This window comes from Heptranchias perlo, chromosome 9, assembly GCF_035084215.1.
Source record: "Heptranchias perlo isolate sHepPer1 chromosome 9, sHepPer1.hap1, whole genome shotgun sequence".
NCBI classification, from domain to species: Eukaryota; Metazoa; Chordata; class Chondrichthyes; order Hexanchiformes; family Hexanchidae; genus Heptranchias; species Heptranchias perlo.
This window is the reverse complement of record NC_090333.1, coordinates 26603774-26624534: the sequence shown is the minus strand read 5'-3', so window position 1 is coordinate 26624534 and position 20761 is coordinate 26603774. Positions and strand designations below refer to the sequence as shown.

General features: G+C 44.8%; 1 protein-coding gene across 1 annotated transcript in view; it reads left to right on the top strand.

Annotated features, from left to right (window-relative positions):
• Positions 1-20761, top strand: part of faah (fatty acid amide hydrolase) — a 57988-nt gene that overhangs the window by 15910 nt on the left and 21317 nt on the right. Inside the window, exons 6-10 of the mRNA XM_067990049.1 lie at positions 5376-5416; positions 8101-8225; positions 11643-11768; positions 13705-13802; positions 17017-17116. Of these exons, the coding sequence (XP_067846150.1) occupies positions 5376-5416; positions 8101-8225; positions 11643-11768; positions 13705-13802; positions 17017-17116 (490 nt within the window). The remainder of the gene's footprint in view (positions 1-5375; positions 5417-8100; positions 8226-11642; positions 11769-13704; positions 13803-17016; positions 17117-20761) is intronic.

The window sequence follows — 20761 nt, the reverse complement described above, 5'->3', positions numbered from 1 at the left end:
AGACATCTGGGTTTCCCACTGATGTGTCTGGGTGCGCGCGCGCCTCACTAATGTGGCAGTCCAACCGGCAATTAAAGTCGGCGGGATGATACTTAAGCGAGTTATTTAGAGAGTTGAAGTACTTGCAGTACTTAATTTTGTGCACATTGAGGCAGAGGTTTGATTTTCAAACATCCTCACTGTGCTGTGGGAAACACTCCATGTTGCAAGAGGTGTGTTTCAGCCGGCAGCCAGTTGGACATTCAATGCTTGTTTGACAGTTGGGGAGAAAAGGTGAGTTATTGGAGCAGGCACTCAGTCCTTTCAGACAAATTTTGGCTGGGAGATCTTTGTGTTTTCATTGAACATTCTTGGTTTCTACTCAGAATTCTTCTGTTCACACATATTTACCAACATTTCGGACCCCCCTCAAACTGACGCCATCAGGATGGGGGGGGTGCCATGGCTGCATTCACCACTACATCCGAGGACGAGCAACATCACCATCCTCGCCAGGCATGGCGTGCACTTCTGCCACTTGTAGCTCTCCAACACGGTGCTGCGCCACAGGAACCTGCACAAGAGCACAGAAGGCAACGACAGAGAGAGCGACATCGCAGGAGGTACTACCCTCGCCATAGAGTCTACAGACCATGGGTCAGCTTTCTGGATCTCTCTGAGGAGTACTGCATATGGAGGCTCAGAGTGAGTTGCCAGGTGGTCGCAGACATCTGCAGCCTCCTTCATGCCAAGCTGCTCCCAGCTGGGCCGAGCAGCATCTCATTACCCGTCTCAGTTAACGTCACCACTGCTCTCAACTTCTTCACCTCCGGAGCATTCCAGGGTGCCTCCACGGACATCGCCGCGGTCTCTCAGTCGTCTGCACACAAGTGCATAAGGCAGGTCAGCGACAGCTTGTTTCGCAGAGCCTCGCAGTGCGTCAACTTCCCCATGGACGACCTCAGACGGAGATTCCACTCTGTGGCTGGCTTCCCACAGGTGCAGGGTGTAATCGATTGCACCCATATAACAATCTGAGCACCTCCACATGAGCCAGGACTGTTCATCAACAGAAAGGGGTATCACTCCATCAACACTCAGCTTGTTTGTGAACACTGCAAAAGATTCCTTCACGTGTGCACCAAGTTCCCTGGCAGCTGCCACGATTCCTTCATTCTGAGGGAATCCAACATCCCGCCCCTCTTCCACGCACCGAACACCCTTAAGGGCTGGCTCCTCGGGGACAAAGGATACCCCTGCACACGTGGCTCATGACACCTCTGAGGAACCCCATCTCCGAGCAACAGCGTTGGTATAATGACAGTCACATGCTATAGGGCTGCTCAAGATGTGAATTAGGTGCCTTGATCGTTCTGGGGGAGCGCTTCAATACGCACCAGACAGAGTGGGACGCATTATAGTCGTGTGTTGTGCCCTGCACAACATGGCATAACTGGGAGGGGTGCTGCTTGAGAACGCCCCATCCACATCTGCCATCCATATTGAGGAGGAGGAGGAACCCATGGGCAGAGCAGCAGCTCGCCTGGCTGCTTGTGAGGCCAGGGAGTCACTGATATGTGAATGGTTCTCTTAACATCAGAAAGTGTGAAGAGTCCAGTCCTCGCACCACCTGGAAAGACCAGCACCAAAACAACCACCCCCCCACCCCCCACACAAAACAGTCCTGCAACTACATCTACACCCACTGTAAAGTGACCCAATGGGTGGCATCAAGTGTCGCCGTTCATGGTGAAGCTCATGAAAGGGCCCTATCACAAAAGCCAGTCAAGACTGGGCAAGACGTGGTAGTAGTGGTGAGAATGATAACATTTAATGTGACTTTAACAAAAATCAAATGTAAATGAAAAACATGACCATCTGTCAGACACCTTTGTGCATACCCTTTGTGATCACAAATCCTTAGCCTTTCTCTTCCTACCACTTCTACGTGGTCCATCCACTGTGGCTGCAGCAGAGGTAGTGGCAGGTTGCTCATGTCCATGTCCTGCCCGCTTAGATGCTTTCGGGCTACACTGTCTGGGTTTTGGAGCCCGTGAGGGCCCCTCCATCTGTGTAAGGGCAGACTCGACCCACCTGGAGAGGAGGCACCATTGCGGGTACTGGTTGAGAGGGGGGCAACGGGTGAGAGATGGGAGTGCTTTGAGCGGCGTCCCCACTTCCATGTCTGCTTTCACAATCATCCCTCTCCTGGTCCAGGCCTACATCATTCCTACCACCCTGCTGGAGAACAGTTTGGAGGACATGTCTGATGCTTTGGAAGCCCAGTTGTAAAGTTTCTGTCTGCCTGTTGTAAAGTTTCTGTCAGCCATTGTCAGGGCCTGAATGGACTCATTTGTGAGCCTTGCTTGAAGCTCAACGGAGGCTAGCCTTCTCTCGATCGCAGACATTCCTACACTTACCTGCGACACTATTTCAGACAGTTGCTCACGTCCCTGCGACACTATCTCAGAGATTCCCTCATGTCCCTGTGCCACTATTCCACTAATGCTGGAATTGGACTCCTCCATCCTCTGCACTATTGTGCAGAGTGCACGTGGCACCTGTTCCGGTACCAAATGGGCTGCTGTCCCTCGATCATTCTCCTTTTAAAGGATGGCCCCTGGGATTCAGCATCTGTGTCCAGCTGAGCTCAACCTGGAGAGGAGTGCTCCCAGCGATGCGGACTCTCCACAGCTGCCCCTGCCACCAGTGTCTGTTCGTGCTCACTTGTGTGTGGTGACTCACCAGGTGCCAACCCAACTAACTGAGGACTAGGACCCACCGAGGTGTGAGTATCTACACTGGTGGCTGGCTTGCTATAACGTGATGGTGCACTCTCAGATGCCGGCAGTTCCTCTGAGGAATCGCCCTCTGCCATCGCTGCGGTTGTTGAATGGCCTGTAAGAGAACAGAAGGCAATATTAAGAATCATCACAGATGTGTCATGTTGCGATGAGCATACTGAGGTGTTGAACATGGCAACCATTGTTAACATCAATTCATATTGTGTGTGATGAATGGTAAAGTTGTGTCACCAGACGTTTGTAGAGTGCCAGTCTCGGCGTCCCCGACGGACAGGCACTCGAGGATGCGGCTGATCTCCAGGGCCTCCTCCTCCGCCTCTGTGAGGACCACTATTTGTTGTGGCCCCCCCTCCAGTCCTTGCCGTCTCGTGTGCATTTTACGCTCTCTTCTCCTAGAAGAGGAGAAAGTACAGACATGTGAGTGAGCGATGGTGAAGTGGCCAACCGATGAATGCATTGCTTTGGGTGAGACTGACAGTGAAAGAGATGCATCAGAGGGTGAGTATGAGACAGAGCCATCACATTGGATGAGGATTAGGGTGAGTGGTCATGGCGGGGTGAATATTGGGGAAGTGAAGGTAAGTTGAGGATGAGCCTCAAGTGGGTGTGAGAAGTGATGTGATGGAGTAGTCTTGGCCGTGCAGAATGAGTTGTGGTGGTGGGGGGTGGTGATGTGGAACACGGAATGTAAGAGAATCAGTAAGTGTACTCGCTCTTGCTGACCTCGTTAGGTCATTGAAACATTTCCTGCACTGGATCCAGGTGCGGGAGATGTTGCTGCTGGTGGTGACTTCATCTGACACCTTGAGCCAGGCCTTCTTGGTGGCAGAGGCAGGGCACTTCCTCCCGTCCATGCGGTAAAAGGCTTCCCTCCTCCTCCTCACCCCGTTCACAGCTGCTGCAGTGGGGCATTTCTAAATCTCGGAGCAGCCTTGCCCCTGTGCTGCTCCATGTTGTGTGTTTTCTGGTCTTTCCTGCAGCAAAAGCCTTTGGAGCAATGGCCCTTTAAATAGAGCCGCTCCAGCTGACAGCCTGTCATGCGGGTGCGCACTCCGCCCACTGCGCAGTTTTTGGACGGCAAACCTGGAAGCCACGTTAAGTGGCACCAATTCACTTGCGATCACGTGCAAAACGGACATGTTTTATTAGTCGTGTTAACCTCGGGCCCATTCATCCCCCTGCCGCCATCCTGCCTCCATTCTAAAATCGGGGTCAATAACGAGTGGGACCTCAGAGTCTTGGAAAATTTTGTCTTTTGACTGAATGGACTTTGCAGCTGCTGATTTTACCGGTCAACGTTTGTGGAAAATTGAAAACCAACAGTTTTCTGTACACAAACTATAACCGTTGTTTTTCAGCTCCTTTCACAGTAATGAGTTGTACTTTTGTGTCACCTTTCCTTTCCTATCAGATTTCTAATTTGTTAAACTGGGTTCTGCTTGACATCATAAAATGTAATGTCATAAAAATGTGACTACTATTCTAACTATTATTTTTAATTGTTTACAGTATGAGGAAGATCTGTATTTTCTGAGGGGGTGGTGATCTTTTTGCAATGTTTTTCACAAGGCATCAAAATGTTTTTAAAATGAAATAAAATGGCAAGTTGTGATGATGTCATGATACAAATGGTACTACAGTTACTTAAATTTGGTCAGTATGTTATTTTGTTTGAAAATAAAGCTGAACAAAAAGCTTGCCAAATGTTTTCCCAAGTTCCCTTTAAATCTAATAGTGGAATTTTCTCCCTTTGCTCATGGCTCTCGTGCACCATCCCAGCTTAAGCGTGGGGTTGGCCTAATCCTGGGCCTCTATCGCTTCTGCTCTGAAGGTGATCACTAAGACGTGCAAGAGCGGCCTGAGTTGATTTTTGCATTTGATTTTCCCTCCCAATGGGATGTACTTGGTACTTCTTTGTGGCTGGAAGCAGGAACAAAGCTTGTGGGGAATGGTGCATGCATGCCCACATTCCACCACTCCAAGATGGAATGAGCGGAGGCCCCAATGTGCATTGCCACTGTGCTGCTTTCTGCCTCTTGTGCACAGCTGTGGGTAGAGACAAGCTCTTCTCTGTTCAAGTGACTGTTTTCATATTTGTTGCACCCACAATAGACCTGCTTAAAAAAAATGATGTGTTGTCTTCAGTTTTATCAGTTGAAAAATCTTTGGCTGCAACATAAGCACCGTATTCCCAATCTATAGGATAACAGAGAATGTAATATTTTACATGACGCAATACACATTTGGGAAGGGAGGTCACATGACTTTTTTTACAGTTTCTCATTATTCTCTGAATAATTACATTCTTGAAACACAGCTAGCCAAATTATTCTTTACTATACAACTGGAGTTTGTAGAGTATCTTTAATCAGCTACAGGGCAATAGAATGGTCTGCCTGTGACTCTGTGTAGATTTACTGGTTCTGTTAGTAAAGGATGCTCCAGGAATTCTGGTTTTAAGTTTTTGTGAGTGCGTTTGCTTTGAAATTAATTTCTACCCCTGCTATGAACCATTACATAGGAGGATTGGTAATGTTTATGAAGAGAAAACTGATTTTTTTTTAATAACATTTTCTTCAATATGTTGTGTAGCAAAAAAGGATGCAGAATATCTGTGCCTGGACAGAAAGCTGGTGAGTTTTGGCAATTTTTTTTTCCCTAAGCAAGAACATTATTTTAAGAAATGAAAATGGTCATTGGGCCTAACAAGCCCATCTTTTTTGATTGATCTCAACCCCACCTACAATGTGGTAGGCCTTGCAATTTCTTCCCTCTGCAGTAACACATCCAATTGCTTCTTAGAATGTTTTTATATTGTTTATGTTGATGGCGTTCCCTGGTAACTTATTCTAGAACTTGATTACACTTTGTACAAAAATTCCCACTGACAGTCAATTTATTTTTTCCTAATGTTACCTGGTATTTGAATCTTTCATCATAGTGAACAATTTGCTTGGAACAACTTAAATTCCCTTTCAACATTTCTACTAGGTCACTTCAAAGTTTCCTCCCTTCCAAAAGGAACAAGGCCAACTTCCTTAACCATTCATCATAATTTTGATTGAAGATACCCGGAATCATTTCCATTACTTGTCTCCGTACTCACTCAAGGATTGTAATATTCATCGCATGATTAGTTAACCAGAACTGCACACAGTACTCTGAGCATTTTATACAGCTACAACATACCATCTTTTTATTTGTATCTTATTCCTCTGCTAATAAATGCCAGTACCATATTTGCCTCTTTTACTTTAACATTGTACCATGACCACATGTGTTTGTTAACTCACCAGATGCTGAGTAAAGCTTTCTTTACCTTGCACTTTAACCTTATCCTTGGACAAGCATCTCCTAATAAATCAGCGTGGCATTTCTATTTTTCACACTCGGCATCCTTGTGTGAAATGGGCAACTTAGCGCCAGATTTTGGGCAGTTTTGTGCTGCTCCATTCATATTTCCTAGTTTCCCCTCCAGGCCACTATCTTTGACACTGAGTATCCCCTGGTGTTCTGGCCCTTGCCGCTTTTGGTCTCACAATGAAAAAGATTCAGGAAGCAGAGCAATCCCAATGTGCATTGCACTCTGAAACCAACTTATTCTTACTAGAGGGAACAGAGATATTTCAGAATGATGGGGAGGAAGGGATGGCCGTGCTGTGACTTCATTCCCTTGATCTCTCTTGCTCAGGCAGCAATGCATGGAGGCAAATGTTGGGAGGCCAGTTGAGGGATCATAGAAGCATATCAGGCAAGAGAAATAGGATCTCTCTTTCAGACAAATCGATGAAGCACTGCCCAAGAATAGCATTTGGGTGCCTGGAGCTAGTAATGTTTATATCAAGAATTGCTCTTCTGAGTAAGTCCCTTTTCCATGTAAAACCTAGTTTATAGTCCCATTGAAATTATTAGTAGAAAGGGACCAGCTACATGTCAAAGTCCAGCCATTTTTACATGACAAAGTTTCGAAGGGCACAGCAGGCTAAAACTATGCATGTCACATGATTTGGAGCATACTGCAGAGCACCTCCCAATCTGTCCCGGCAGCAAAAGCATGCCTTTAAGACCCTGGTGGCCCTCTTGATGGCCAACCTGGTAGAGGCATGTGCCTCATTGCAGCACGCTCTGCTGCTATTCGAGCCGTCGTTATTGGGGTCAACATCAGAAAATGGTTATTACCACGAGACATACCCCTGTTGTCTAAAGTATTATTTTCTGACTGATGGTTAGTGGTAAAATAATTGACAGGCTGAAAATAAGCCTCTAAATCTATGTGCAGAGAATTCTGGCTTGTTTGTCTTTTTCATTTTAATTATTTTAACTTCTGGGAAAGTTTTTTTAAAAAAAATTACTTTTGGCCTCCTCTTCAGCTTGCTACCAGGCTTCCTCAATTCCGCCGATCTGAGGAGGGTCCTGGCATAATCCCCCAATGCCAGTTTCGTGGTGCATCCCATGCCTGCAAGAACAGAAAATTGAATTGGGAGGGGCAGGTATGCCCCCTCCCACCTGATTAGCATGCTATTGTTGGGCCTGCCCCCATTGCAAACACAGACCCTGTTTCCCCCCGCCCCCAGAAAGCCCTGTAAATTCTGGGGCAACGTAAAAGAAGTGGAGACATGAGTGTAACAATATCTGGCCCCTTTCTCAGACCTTTAGCTGGGAAATGCCTGTTACCATGGAAAAATAAGCCCATCAGTCTGAGTTAGATGCACAGTAAAGGTTCCTTTACTCTGTCCCAACAATGTGTCTCCTCTGAAGAGTGTCTTCTCTACTCCAGCAGTGTGCTATTTGCTCTTCTCACACCAGCCATCCTTGTGAACTGCCTGAGTAAGACTAACAATTTATTGTCAATTTTATTTTACTACCAAAATTTATGCGCAGTTTTGTGGCATGGATTCATGCTACTGGAGTGAGACACCCTTAAGCTTTCAACTAGTTATAAACTCATCTCTCTCTGACAGTTATACGAATCCTTTCCATCCCATTAGTGTGAACTGGATTTGGATCAAGGTCCCAGAGATGGAAGGCTGTTATTCTAATAACTACACCATTGAGTGCCTTCCCCTATCTCCAACTGATTTTATATTGATTATTTGAATGTCATGTTATAATATCCTTCAGGAGTGTGTCTCAAATACCTTAAAACTTTCATTTTTATTTTCTAAGTTGGAGGAAAGAACGAGCCCTAAAATCGTATTAAGTCTCTCGCTAGAAATGGTCAGTTACCTTTACGCTCTGGACCTAGTTATAAGCAAACTGTGTCACGGCACAACTCCAAGAGATGTTTTTGAGTGATGCAATTTTCAATGTCTTCTAGTTTATTCAGCAGTTGGCCCACTAGCCAGAGATGTGGATAGCTTGGCATTGTTCATGAAAGCCCTGTTATGTGAAGACATGTTCCAGTTGGATCCCACAGTGCCACCTCTTCCCTTCAAAGATGAGGTAATGTGTGACGTGAACTATATTTTTATCTTGTACTTTTTGTCTTTTTCCCCCATTAGAGGGGTTTTCCAAAGCTTCTGATTCCTGCAGGGTTGGAGGAGGATTATTGTGGTGGGTCCGTGTCTGCTTTCCTCCTTCCTATAATTTTTTTTATTCGTTCATGGGATGTGGGCATCGCTGGCAAGGCCAGCATTTATTGCCCATCCCTAATAGCCCTTGAGAAGGTGGTGCTGAGCCACCTTCTTGAACCACTGCAGTTCGTGTGGTGAAAGTTCTCCCACAGTGCTGTTAGGAAGGGAGTTCCAGGATTTTGACCCAGCGACGATGAAGGAACGGCGATATATTTCCAAGTCGGGATGGTGTGTGACTTGGAGGGGAACGTGCAGGTGGTGTTGTTCCCATGTGCCTGCTGCTCTTGTCCTTCTAGGTGGTAGAGATCGCGGGTTTGGGAGGTGCTGTCGAAGAAGCCTTGGCGAGTTGCTACAGTGCATCCTGTAGACGGTATGCACTGCAGCCACGGTGCGCCAGTGGTGAAGGGAGTGAATGTTTAGGGTGGTGGATGGGGTGCCAATCAAGCGGGCTGCTTTGTCCTGGATGGTGTCGAGCTTCTTGAGTGTTGTTGGAGCTGCACTCATCCAGGCAAGTGGAGAGTATTCCATCACATTCCTGACTTGTGCCTTGTAGATGGTGGAAAGGCTTTCGGGAGTCAGGAGGTGATCACTCGCCACAGAATACCCAGCCTCTGACCTGTTCTTGTCGCCACAGTATTTATGTGGCTGGTCCAGTTAAGTTTCTGGTCAATGGTGATCCCCAGGATGTTGATGGTGGGGGATTCGGCGATGGTAATGCTGTTGAATGTCATTGGGAGGTGGTGAGACTCTCTCTTGTTGGAGATGATCATTGCTTGGCACTTGTCTGGCGCGAATGTTACTTGCCACTTATGAGCCCAAGCCTGGATGTTGTCCAGGTCTTGCTGCATGCGGGCTCGGACTGCTTCATTATCTGAGGGGTTGCGAATAGAACTGAACACTGTGCAATCATCAGCGAACATCCCCATTTCTGACCTTATGGCGGAGGGAAGGTCATTGATGAAGCAACTAAAGATGGATGCGTCTAGGACACTGCCCTGCGGAACTCCTGCAGCAATGTCCTGAGGCTGAGATGATTGGCCTCCAACAACCACTGTCATCTTCCTTTGTGCTAGGTATGACTCCAGCCACTGGAGAGTTTTCCCCCTGATTCCCATTGACTTCAATTTTACTAGGGCTCCTTGGTGCCACACTCGGTCAAATGCTGCCTTGATGTCAAGGGCAGTCACTCTCACCTTACCTCTGGAATTCAGCTCTTTTGTCCATGTTTGGACCAAGGCTGTAATGAGGTCTGGAGCTGAGTGGTCCTGGCAGAACCCAAACTGAGTATTGGTGAGCAGGTTATTGGTGAGTAAGTGTCGCTTGATAGCACTGCCGATGATACCTCCCATCACTTTGCTGATGATTGAGAGTAGACTGATGGGGCGGTAATTGGCTGGATTGGATTTGCCCTGCTTTATGTGGACAGGACATACCTGGGCAACTTTTCACATTGTCGGTAGATGCCAGTGTAAATATAAATATATTATGTTGTTCAAGGTGAGGGGTGTCAGTATTAAGAATGGAACATTTTTGACTTTTTTTCACAGCATCACACATTTCCAGATTAGATAAACTATCTGTTAGTTGCAAAGGGAATTTTATGAATTTATAGTTCTAACATGGAGCTTTATGCACTCAGGAACATTTATTAGGAATTCAGGCATTTGTTCCTCATGATTTTATGTCCATTCATTTAAATGGGCAGAAAATCATGGGAAGTGCACACTTGAATTCCTGATATATGCTCCCAGCATAAAATTACTCTTGAAGAATAAACTTTCCTTTATACTGCTCCAGTGAAATAATCTTAGTCCCCACCTTACAAAAACATCCTTTAGTGTATCACTAGGCATTTCCATTTCCCTGATGGCCCTTCTTGTGATTTCCCTGAGTGGGTTTACTGATTCGAGCTGAATTATGAGTCGTTTTGTGCTGTCATGTAATTACACTCATTAGGGACTGGTTTGAGACTACTCCATACTCATTTCAATTTCCTTGCCGATATATTCAGGAAGCTTATATTTGCAAAGAAAAAAGACCTTAATTCCATTGATTTAGTTTGGATTCCAGTGTCTGGGCTTGTGCTCTATCAGTTTGTGCTGAATATCAGCTCCAATATTTTTTTTGTAGAAAGTTGATTTTTTAGAAGACTGCTTCAATGATGTAATCAGACCAGAATACATTACATAAAAAAGGAACTATAGTAATCTCTTTTCCCTCCTTCCGCCCCATCCTCTAGAAAAAGTGTTAGAACTGATTTCTTTAAATGTCCGCTTCAGAACACGTGCCTTTTTTTGCATTCTTGTTTGGATGGAGTTCCTTTTAGTCAGGAAGTTTGGCAAACGGTGAGGAGGACTGTAAAAGAATTCAGAATGGCATAAACAGGTTAACAGAAACAACATACAGGTGGCAAATGCAATTTAATGTGAATCAGTGTAAATGAATACAAGTAATAAAAAAGCAAGAAATGGGAATATACATTTCATGGAAAGACACTGAAGGGTGTGAATTACCAGAGAAACCTAGGAGTTCGAATATACAATTCTATGAAAGTGCAAGTGCAGGTAGATACAGCCATTAAAAATCACCAGTAGAATTTTAGATTTTGTAAATAAGGGTATAGAGTACAACAGTAAAGAAATAATGATGAATTTGTACAAAACTTGGTTAGACCACACTTAGATTACTGTGTACATTTTGGGGAAGCCATTATAGAAAGGGCATTAAAGATGTAGAGACCTTACAGCGTAGATTATTTCTCTGATAATGCTCCTGTGAAGCACCTTGGGACGTGCTACTACATTAACGGTGCTATATAAATGCGAGCTGTTGTTGTAGTAGATTCACCAGGATGGTGAGAAACTATCGGGAGTCAGCGATGAGGTGTCATTAATTTAAAATGATCACTAAGAGAGTGAGGAGTGAGGTTAGAAGTTTCTTCAGACAGAGCGTTGTTGAAACATGAAATGGTACTGGTTGAGGCAGGGACCATTGCATATTTTACTTCCCCTCTCTCACTTGTAGGCCTCCCTACACTATTCCTGATGGTGGACAATCAACCCATCCCCAGACTTCTGTTGCATGCAAACTGCCAGTGGGAGATTTTTCCTTCAGCCTTTCTATCTCTGCCTTCCTCAGAATCCAGATTCATCAACCCATTTCTGAAAGAAATGATACAACAACACATTATAACAGGCCTATTAGAAAGCCTGCCCAGCTTGCAGTTGTTCTGCTCAGTATATGAATGTCCCTCTTCCCTCATTTGATCTATTTACCTTCATTTTAGGTGTTTTCTAGCTCTAAACCGCTGAGGATAGGCTATTACGAGAGTGATGGATATTGGATCCCCAATGCCAGCATGAAGCGGGTAGTTATGGAAACCAAACAACTGCTGGAGGAGGCTGGCCACACGGTGGGTTTACAGATTCATGGCAGAGGATTGCCAATAGACTAAGGGAACAGAGGCACAATGAATGATTTTATGGTAAAAGAAAACAAATCTTTGATGATTCTACCTTACAACAAGTGTATTTTGTCGAGTTCTTGCCAGAAATGCCCTTTTGGTGTCTGTTTTTATTGAGTACTACTTTTTATGATTTTTTTTTAATTGTACATTTCAGTAGTTTATTTAGATACAGTCCTCAGCATCCTAGCATTCTGAACTAAGCGGTGCTGTTCTGTGGAAAAACCCACCTTTTGGCATGGATTTTTTTCACTGAGATTACCTATTCTTCATGTAATGCTTTCAGGGAAGAATGGGTGTACTGTGGTGTGTAATTGTACTTAAAAATAAACTTCCGTAGTTCTTCAATGGTCTAGTGGATAAAGTTCTATCACTAAGCCATACAGGCCAGAAAGACACAGGTTCAATTCTTGGCCTGTGCTGAGTCAGCTGATCTCAACTAGAGCAGATCTGGGGCACTACAATTGGCACCTGTGCTTCTAGACCAGGGAAGGGAAAAAAAGCACTTAGGGTTCCTGCTGTTTGATTCCTATCCAGTGGCCCTGCTGTACATTTTGTAATTATAAATGTCAGTTAAGGACAGGATCATGCTCAAGTCAGATAGCTTGCTGACACGGCTCACACATGAAAAATGGCCACTTGGATGAGGCACCAGAAGGCAACCCGCACCCGTAGAAACATATCCCAGCAGGAAGCATTGCCTTCAAGAAATAAAGGGAAACAATTGGCAACAAAACATTCCTAAGTTTATCTAGAACATATATCTGTCTTTGCTTGAGTCGACACGAAAGATTTCCATAACATAGCTAAAGAACATATGTTGACCAATGAGAGAATCTATCCAATAACGCATTGCCTGAAGAAGCAATAGTGATGAAAAGTTCAGTGGTACAAGCTGGGTTTCTACGTGACAGCACAAGGTTAAAGATATCTGGTACAAAATACTATTAAGTAAACCATTAAAAAGATTACATATTTCTAAACAGGGGATAGGGACAGCCACCTGTTACAGCCCTGTAACGTGAGTGTACAAGTGTGTGAGAATCCTGATTGATGATGTAGCTGTTTGTTAGCAAAACAAGCTGCAGGCATTACAATACAATAAAATCATAGCTGACCCCCTATCAGTTTTCTGTTATTTTTTACTATAAGGAAAAGCAGTAAATAAAAGCCAAAATGGATTCATAAAAGGCAGTTTAAAAAAAACTTATTGGAATTCTTTGAGGATGCAACAGAATTGGTGGATGTATGTGAGGTGGGTGATACAATTACAGATCATAAATCTGACCAACCTAAATTGGAGGGGAGGGATGAACTTAGATAAACTGTGCTCAGTCTTTAACTTCTTGGAGCCAAAAAGATCAGTCTTTATTTTGAAATGGTTTTACAAGTTGAAATTGTTATGTGTGGCCAACCATGAAGGTTTACCTTTCATAATATTCTGTTTGTGAAGTGACGTGTCCTTGCACGGATAGTACAGGATGAATTCATATGCTACTCATGTCTGGCTGGGAGTGAAGCAGGAGAGAAGTGGGGGAGCAGATTCAGATGTTATTTAGAAGAACCACGTAGCCCAGTTAAGGGAGAGAGTCCTCATGCCACACCACATCAGATCAATACTAGGTCCTTGGCAGTTTGCCTGAAAATTAGTTCAGTTGATTCTTAATGTATTAACATCTGCAATAATGGAATTTACTTGTATTGTATCAATGGGACTAGTTTCAAGAATTCCAAATAACAGACTTGAACTGTAATATTAAATAATTTTGGTAGGAGTAGGAGGAATGACAGTTACTTTCTAGCAGATTAAATTGTTACTCTTTGCCAGTTCCTGTATTGGTTGGTCACCTGCACTCTAACATTTTTCTTTGTCTCTTCCTTTTAGCTGGTTCCCTTCACACCTCTGAGAACTCTCTATGTATTGACGGAGTTGGTTATGCAGGGTCTCATGGCAGATGGTGGCCGTACGCTCCTGGAAAGATTGTAAGTCTCATTTTGGTGAAAGGATTGAAGATAATGGGGCAGAAATTGCTCGGAGTGGCGAACCAACAATGCTCGCCACTTCATAGATTTATACTAACCCACTAACTTACCGCGGTCTTTACTGGGTGCACTTCCTCCAATAGGAAGCGGAGAAGAGCCCAGAGTTAGTTCCAGTGAAACTAGGACCCATGGGAGAAGCGAGAGGATTGACCTCTCCCCTCAACCAATCAGATAGCAGCATTTTTGACAAGTTGCAAAACTGTTTCTGCAGGCTGCAACATGAAATCCAGGAAGTGAAAAGTACAACATTAAAATCATTGTAAAAACAGTTAAAGACAGTGAAAAAAAGAGAGAGTAAGAAATAATCAAATTAAATAAAAGAGGCAGGAGGGAAAAGTAAAAAAAAAATTAATTTAATGTTTTTTTAATGACCAAAACCGATTAAAATAAGGAGGAATGAGACTCCACATTTTTAAAAGTTAATTTTTAGTTTGGGCTTGGGCTTGGGCTTGGGCTTGGGCTGATAAGTGGCAAGTAACATTCGCACCAGACAAGTGCTAGGCAATGACCATCTCCAACAAGAGAGAATCTAACCACCTCCCCTTGACATTCAACGGCATTACCGTCGCCAAATCCCCCACCATCAACATCCTGGGGGTCACCATTGGCCATAAACCTAACTGGACCAGCCACATTAATACTGTGGCTACAAGAGCAGGTCGGAGGCTGGATATTCTGCGGCGAGTGACTCACCTCCTGACTCCCCAAAGCCTTTCCACCATCTACAAGGCACAAGTCAGGAGTGTGATGGAATACTCTCCACTTGCCTGGATGAGTGCAACTCCAACAACACTCAAGAAGCTCAACACCATCCAGGATTGGTACCCCATCCACCACCCGAAACATTCACTCCCTCCACCACTGACGCACAGTGGCTGCAGTGTGTACCATCCACAGGATGCACTGTAGCAACTCGCCAAGGCTTCTTCGACAGCACCTCCCAAACCCATGACCTCTACCACCTAGAAGGACAAGAGCAGCAGGCACATGGGAACAACACCACCTGCACGTTCCCCTCCAAGTCACACACCATCCTGACTTGGAAGTATATCGCCGTTCCTTCATCGTCGCTGGGTCAAAATCATGGAACTCCCTTCCTAACAGCACTGTGGGAGAACTTTCACCATACGGACTGCAGCGGTTCAAGAAGACGGCTCACCACCACCTTCTCAAGGGCAATTAGCGATGGGCAATAAAAGCTGGCCTTGCCAGCGACGCCCACATCCCATGAATGAATAAAAAAAAAGTTGTTTGGCAGTCATAAAGTCTGTAAAAATTATCTTAGACCTGTTATTTTTAAGTGTACCTGTTTTGTGGCAATATTACTTACTTTCCAGCTGGGCAGATGAGCAAGTTGGCCCTGGTTCAATGATTTCACTGATTGCAGCAGGTGATGTCCCTTTAATTTGAAGTTGTCATATCTCTGGCGAATCAGGAAGAGCAAGTTCCGAATTTCTGTGTTTTACTGCGCATGTGCGAACGCCGGAACTTGCTCCTCGATTTTGCCACTAACAACGGTGAGCACTGTTGAGCTCACCATTATTTTCTGACCAATTTCTGCCCAATAACTTTTTTTAATGCTATTTTAAACATTTTAATTTGTCAGCAATTGTCCTCACGTTTTAAGGAATTAGACGTTGCCAACCACCTTGGGTACTGTCTAGTGCAGTCTGTTCGCACACTGCCCTTTCCAAGTAGATATGAATTCATAACACCCAACTGACCATGATTCAATCCTAGTTGGCACTCAGACTCAAAAATAACACAAGGACAGGATGAGTGGGTAATGTAAAGGTTACATTGCTGCAGGGGTCAAAGTTCTGGTGAGGTTAAAGGTAAGGCATATGGTCAGAGGCTCTGATTATAAAACTCTAGAGGGCGGGAAATGTGATACTTCTCTTCAATAAAGGAGACAGAGAAAGACTAGGAAAGTACCAGTTGTTAGCCTTACTTCAGTTGTTGGTAAACTACCAGACATGCGATATGAGATAAAATTACTTAACACTTGGAGAAACATACATTAATCATGGCCAGTTAAAATTGAATTCTAAAATGCTTGATTAACCTTATAGAATTCTTTGGAGAAATGAAATAAAGAGTAGATAAAGAAAATATGTGATTTATATGGATTTTCAAAATGCTTTTGACAAGGCTTATAGCAAAGATAATGTAAAATGGAATCAAGGGGAATTTGACTACATGCATAGAGAGATGTTTGGAGGACAGAAAGCAAAGAGTAAGTGTAAAAGCACGTTTCTTGACCTGTAAATATTGGTGAGCGGTATTCTGTAGGACTCTATGTTGGAACCAATCTTATTTATGATATACATAAATGACCCAGACTTAGGATTTGTGGGAACAATGTTGAACTTTGCTGATGACATCAAATTTAGGGGGTGGGGGGTATGGCAAATTGTGATAAAGGTTGTAAAAAACCTCAGGAGGACATAAACCAGCAGGATATAGGTAGCTGACACAGTTTAATGTAAAAAATGTGAATACATTTTGGAAATAAGGGAAAGGAAATATAATTTGAATTGTAAGATTTAAATGTTTGAGGAGCAGAGGGGCCTTGTTCAAATTTACGGATCATTGAAGGTGGCAAATTAAGTAGATAAAGCCATAAGAAAGACAAACTGAGGCATAGATTACAAAAGCAAGGAGATAGTTTAACTTGTACAAGGTCTTAGGCTGCAGATGGAGTATTGTATAGTGTTGGGCACCCTTTTATAGAAAGAATATAAAAGCAATGGAAAAATGCAGCAGGACTCCATAGGGTGTTACCAGGAATGAGAGGTTACAGTTTTGAAGAGAGACTTGAGAAAGTAGAGCTTTTTTAACTTGATAATAGGCCTTTATTCAGGGCTGTTTTTCAATAATAAATTGTTTCTTGAGTTGTCAGCTCTTTTGAAGCTGGTTTGCCAGCTTCTCTCAGTTTCGTTGTTTGGCATGTATATATAATGAAGGGGTGATTTTGGGTGAACTAGGGAGCTTCACACAGTCCTACAAGATATAACTCTGATCTGCAAGCACTTGATGGGTACAGAGGTCTCTTTGTCCCTCTGACCTATCCCAACAATGTTATCAGATGCTTTGACTGTCGCATGTAAACAAATTAATGCAACTAACTCTCATTTTACTTTGTATTTTCTAGAAAAGGAGACATCATTGATCCTAATCTGAAGGATCTGATTTTTATGCTCAAGGTGCCTCAAATACTAAAGAAGATCTTGTCCTTTCTTCTGAAGCCTTTTGTAAGTAAAACATCTCTCTAAAATATGTGAGCCATTTAAAAAATGATCCAATATGATGAGAAACACATGTATAAAATAATTAGGCACATGTAAAGCAGAGGCTTTGAAATTACAAATATTAGGAATGAACACTTAATGCCTTCCCATGAAATTCCTATAATAGAAGCACTAACATTTTTAAAATAAAGTGGTTAATGTCTTCATTAAAATACTGGACAAAAGTACATGCTCATATGCTAATCTTTGCAGAGCATAATTTCAGGGCTAGCGTGTATTCTGCAGTATATAGACAAGTGCTATACCCAGTAACAAAGTATGCTAAACATTACATAATGCGTCTCTTGAGGGAGACGGGGTTATTTTTCTGTAAAATAAGCTCCTCCTCTCATTAGAAAACTTTGCCTTATTTTACAGTAAATCAGGGCTAGGAATTGAGGCATCACAATGGGTCAGCAAATTGGAAAGGCACAATTTGGTATCACATTAGCCAGTCAGCTAATTTTTTTTTTGAACAACTGGGGCAGAGACACATACTTACATACATACGCTCCTTACATATACACTACCATTTTCCTGGCTCTGCTGTAAGTTTTTCCATTGCCTTTGATACTGTGGTTGGAATTTTTTTGTATTTCATTTTCTCGTTGGTGGAGAGGTGCATAATCTTTTGGCTAGCAGTTTAATAAATTATGCTCCAGACAATGCAATTCTTTCTTTAAATTTGACTTTCTGCATACTTGAATTTGTGTGTGTGCATTTTTTTTCTTCTGTATTGAAATCTGTTATATTCTCACACCAGTGTAGACTGAGCCCTCTGACACTGGTGAACTGTACAGCTTCAGCAAGAGGTTAAATTGGTGACAGTGCTGTCAGTGTTTGAAAGATTGTGGTAGACTATAATTTTTATATCCCTACAAATTTGATAATTGAAAAAATGGGATCTTGATTTATGGCTTAAAAATTCTGACTATTGCACCTGACATCTTGATCAGTCTGAAGCATGCTGACTTCTGATAAATCCACTGTCAGAGCTGATGAATATCACTTTATTGAAATGTCTGACTTCTTACCCATTTAGTAACTATTCTTTCTGGCCCTTCACCAAAGTTGTTCTCCTGATTACTTCTCTTCCATCCTGATAGTTTAGTTGTTAGCCCTCTTAAAGAGAAAACTTACTTTTTGCTTACTTGTCTCATCTAATCTTGATGATTTTGGCAAAGAACCTTCTGCTGCTCCATTCTGTTCCACCACTATGACCAACATCAAGTTTTATTCTTACTTTGTCTGTCAGTGGACTTTGCGAATATTAGGAATGAACACTGGTGCCTTACTATGAAATTCCTTTAATGGAAGCATTAACTGATTTTAAATAAAAAGGTTAAGAACTCCATTAAAAAGTTGGACAAAAGTAAACGCTCATATGCTAATCTTTCCAGAGCATAATTTCAAGGCTAGATTATATTGTGCAGTATATAGACAAGTGTTATACCCAGTAACAAAGTGTGCTAAACGTTACATAATGGGCTCGATGTTACCAGGCCTGCGGGTTTCCGGCGGGTTGGGTTTCGGGAGCGTGGTCAACATGCTCGGTGAAATTAGTGGGTTGCCCGCGCGATCGTAGCAGGCAACACACTAATAGGAATCAATTACCTGCTCCTCCGGGGTCCACGCTGCTGGTCTGCGCGTCGGGCGGGCTGCGCATGCGCAGTACGATCTGTCAGCTGGAGGCGCTCTATTTAAAGGGGCAGTCCTCCACTGACAGATGCTGCAACCAATGGAACAAATTACAGCATGGAGCAGCCCAGGGGGAAGGCTGCTCCCAGTTTAATGATGCCTCACCCCAGGTATCATCAGATGGGGTGAGGAGGAGGGCGAAGACAGAGATCTTCCACCCGGCGGGCGGGAGGAAGCGGCCAGCCTCTGCCACCAAGAAGGCCTGGCTCGAGGTGGCAGAGGGGGTCACCTGCGCAACCAACATATCGCCCACCTGCATACAGTGCAGGAGGCGCTGCAATGACCTCAGTAGGTCAGCCACAGTGAGAACACGAAGTCTTTCCCCTACACTCCATCTGCCACAACACTGCCCCACCCCACATCTCCTTCGGCACCGCCAACACTACTCTGTCACATCACCCCTCATACCCACTCAAACCCCATCCTCATCTTACCTCCACCTACTCACCTCGCCAGTACTCACCCTGCCACTAACACGCAACCCAATCCTCATACAATCTCATGGCTCTATCCCATACTCACCCTCTCGTGCATCTCCCTCACGGCCAGCCTCACTCAACCTGCCACCACCTGTGCTGCAGCCACAGGGCATGCATCACATATGTGCAGTAGGCAGCGTAAGGCAAATGTTTCGTGAGCATGAAGGGGGTGCACAAGGGTGTCGGAGGGTTTGCCATGGGTGTTACCTATATTGAATTTCAGAGCAACAAACAGCACACATTATATTGGCACCACCACTGCCATGTCTCCGCGAATCCTGTCTGTTGTGTCCAATAATGCCCGCTCCTGGGTATCACTATGAGGACCCACCACTGATGCCACCCATCGTGTTACTGCAGAGTAGGTGCAGGTGTATTTGCAGGGCTCTTCCGCGCAGACCACTGAGAGACATCGGCGGTGTAGCCGGCTGCACCCTGGAAGGATGCGGAGGAGAAGTTGTGGAGGGCAGTGGTGACTTTGACAGCGACAGGTAAGCAGTTGGTGCTGGGGCCAGCCAGGAGCAGCTCGGCATGAAAGAGCCTGCAGATCTCCACGACTACATGTCGAGCGAATCTGCGCCTCCGTGTGCACTGCTGCTCGGAGAGGTCCGGGGAGCTGCGCCTCGGTCTGTGGACCCTGTGGCGAGGGTAGTGCCCTCTGCAATGCGTCTCTCTCTGCGGTAGCCCTCCCTCCTGCTGTGCAGGTGGGCATGCAACAACACCGTGTTGGGGGGCTCCACGTCTCTGCGGCGGATGGCGTGGACTGCGAGGCTGCTGGGGCTGGTCATGCTGTTCGTCCTCCGAGGGTGTCCACGCACCACCCATCTGGCAGGTGTTGGTCTGAGGGGTTGTGCAGGGTAGGTGGGTGGTTCCTCGGACTGGGGCTGCGGTTTCATGTCGGTCTGTCCTCTGGCTTGGCGGGGGCTGGTGGGGGGCAGGGGTTGCCCTATGTGACGCGGTGGCCTCCTGCGTGGGTGAGGGCTCTTCCCCCGTGGAGTGCACCTTGGCACCTGCCACAGGCTGCTGGCTGCAACACGCCTGGTTGGAGAGAGACTGTTTCCCCCAGTGTGTGAAACAGTCTGCGATGCAGGTAAAATCCCATACTTCCTCTTTTGACAGCTGATTCAGCTCATTAACTGACCTCAACAAGCAAGGTAAGTACTCTCAAGTGGAACCCCGCTGGCTTTAATTGCCTGCGGGATTCCCACCAGCGGGGGCCACGCACGCAGCCCCGCACGTCATCGGGGAACCCGGAAGTGGTCGGGATCACGGCGCGATCCGGTCACGTGACCGCATATCGGGATTTTCGGGGCCCCCCCCGCTGGAAACCCGCAGGAAACCCGACCCTAAAATTGAACCCAATGTGTCTCTTGAGGGAGGCTGGGTTATTTTTCTGTTAAAAAAAATCCACTCCTTGGATTTCAGTAAAAAC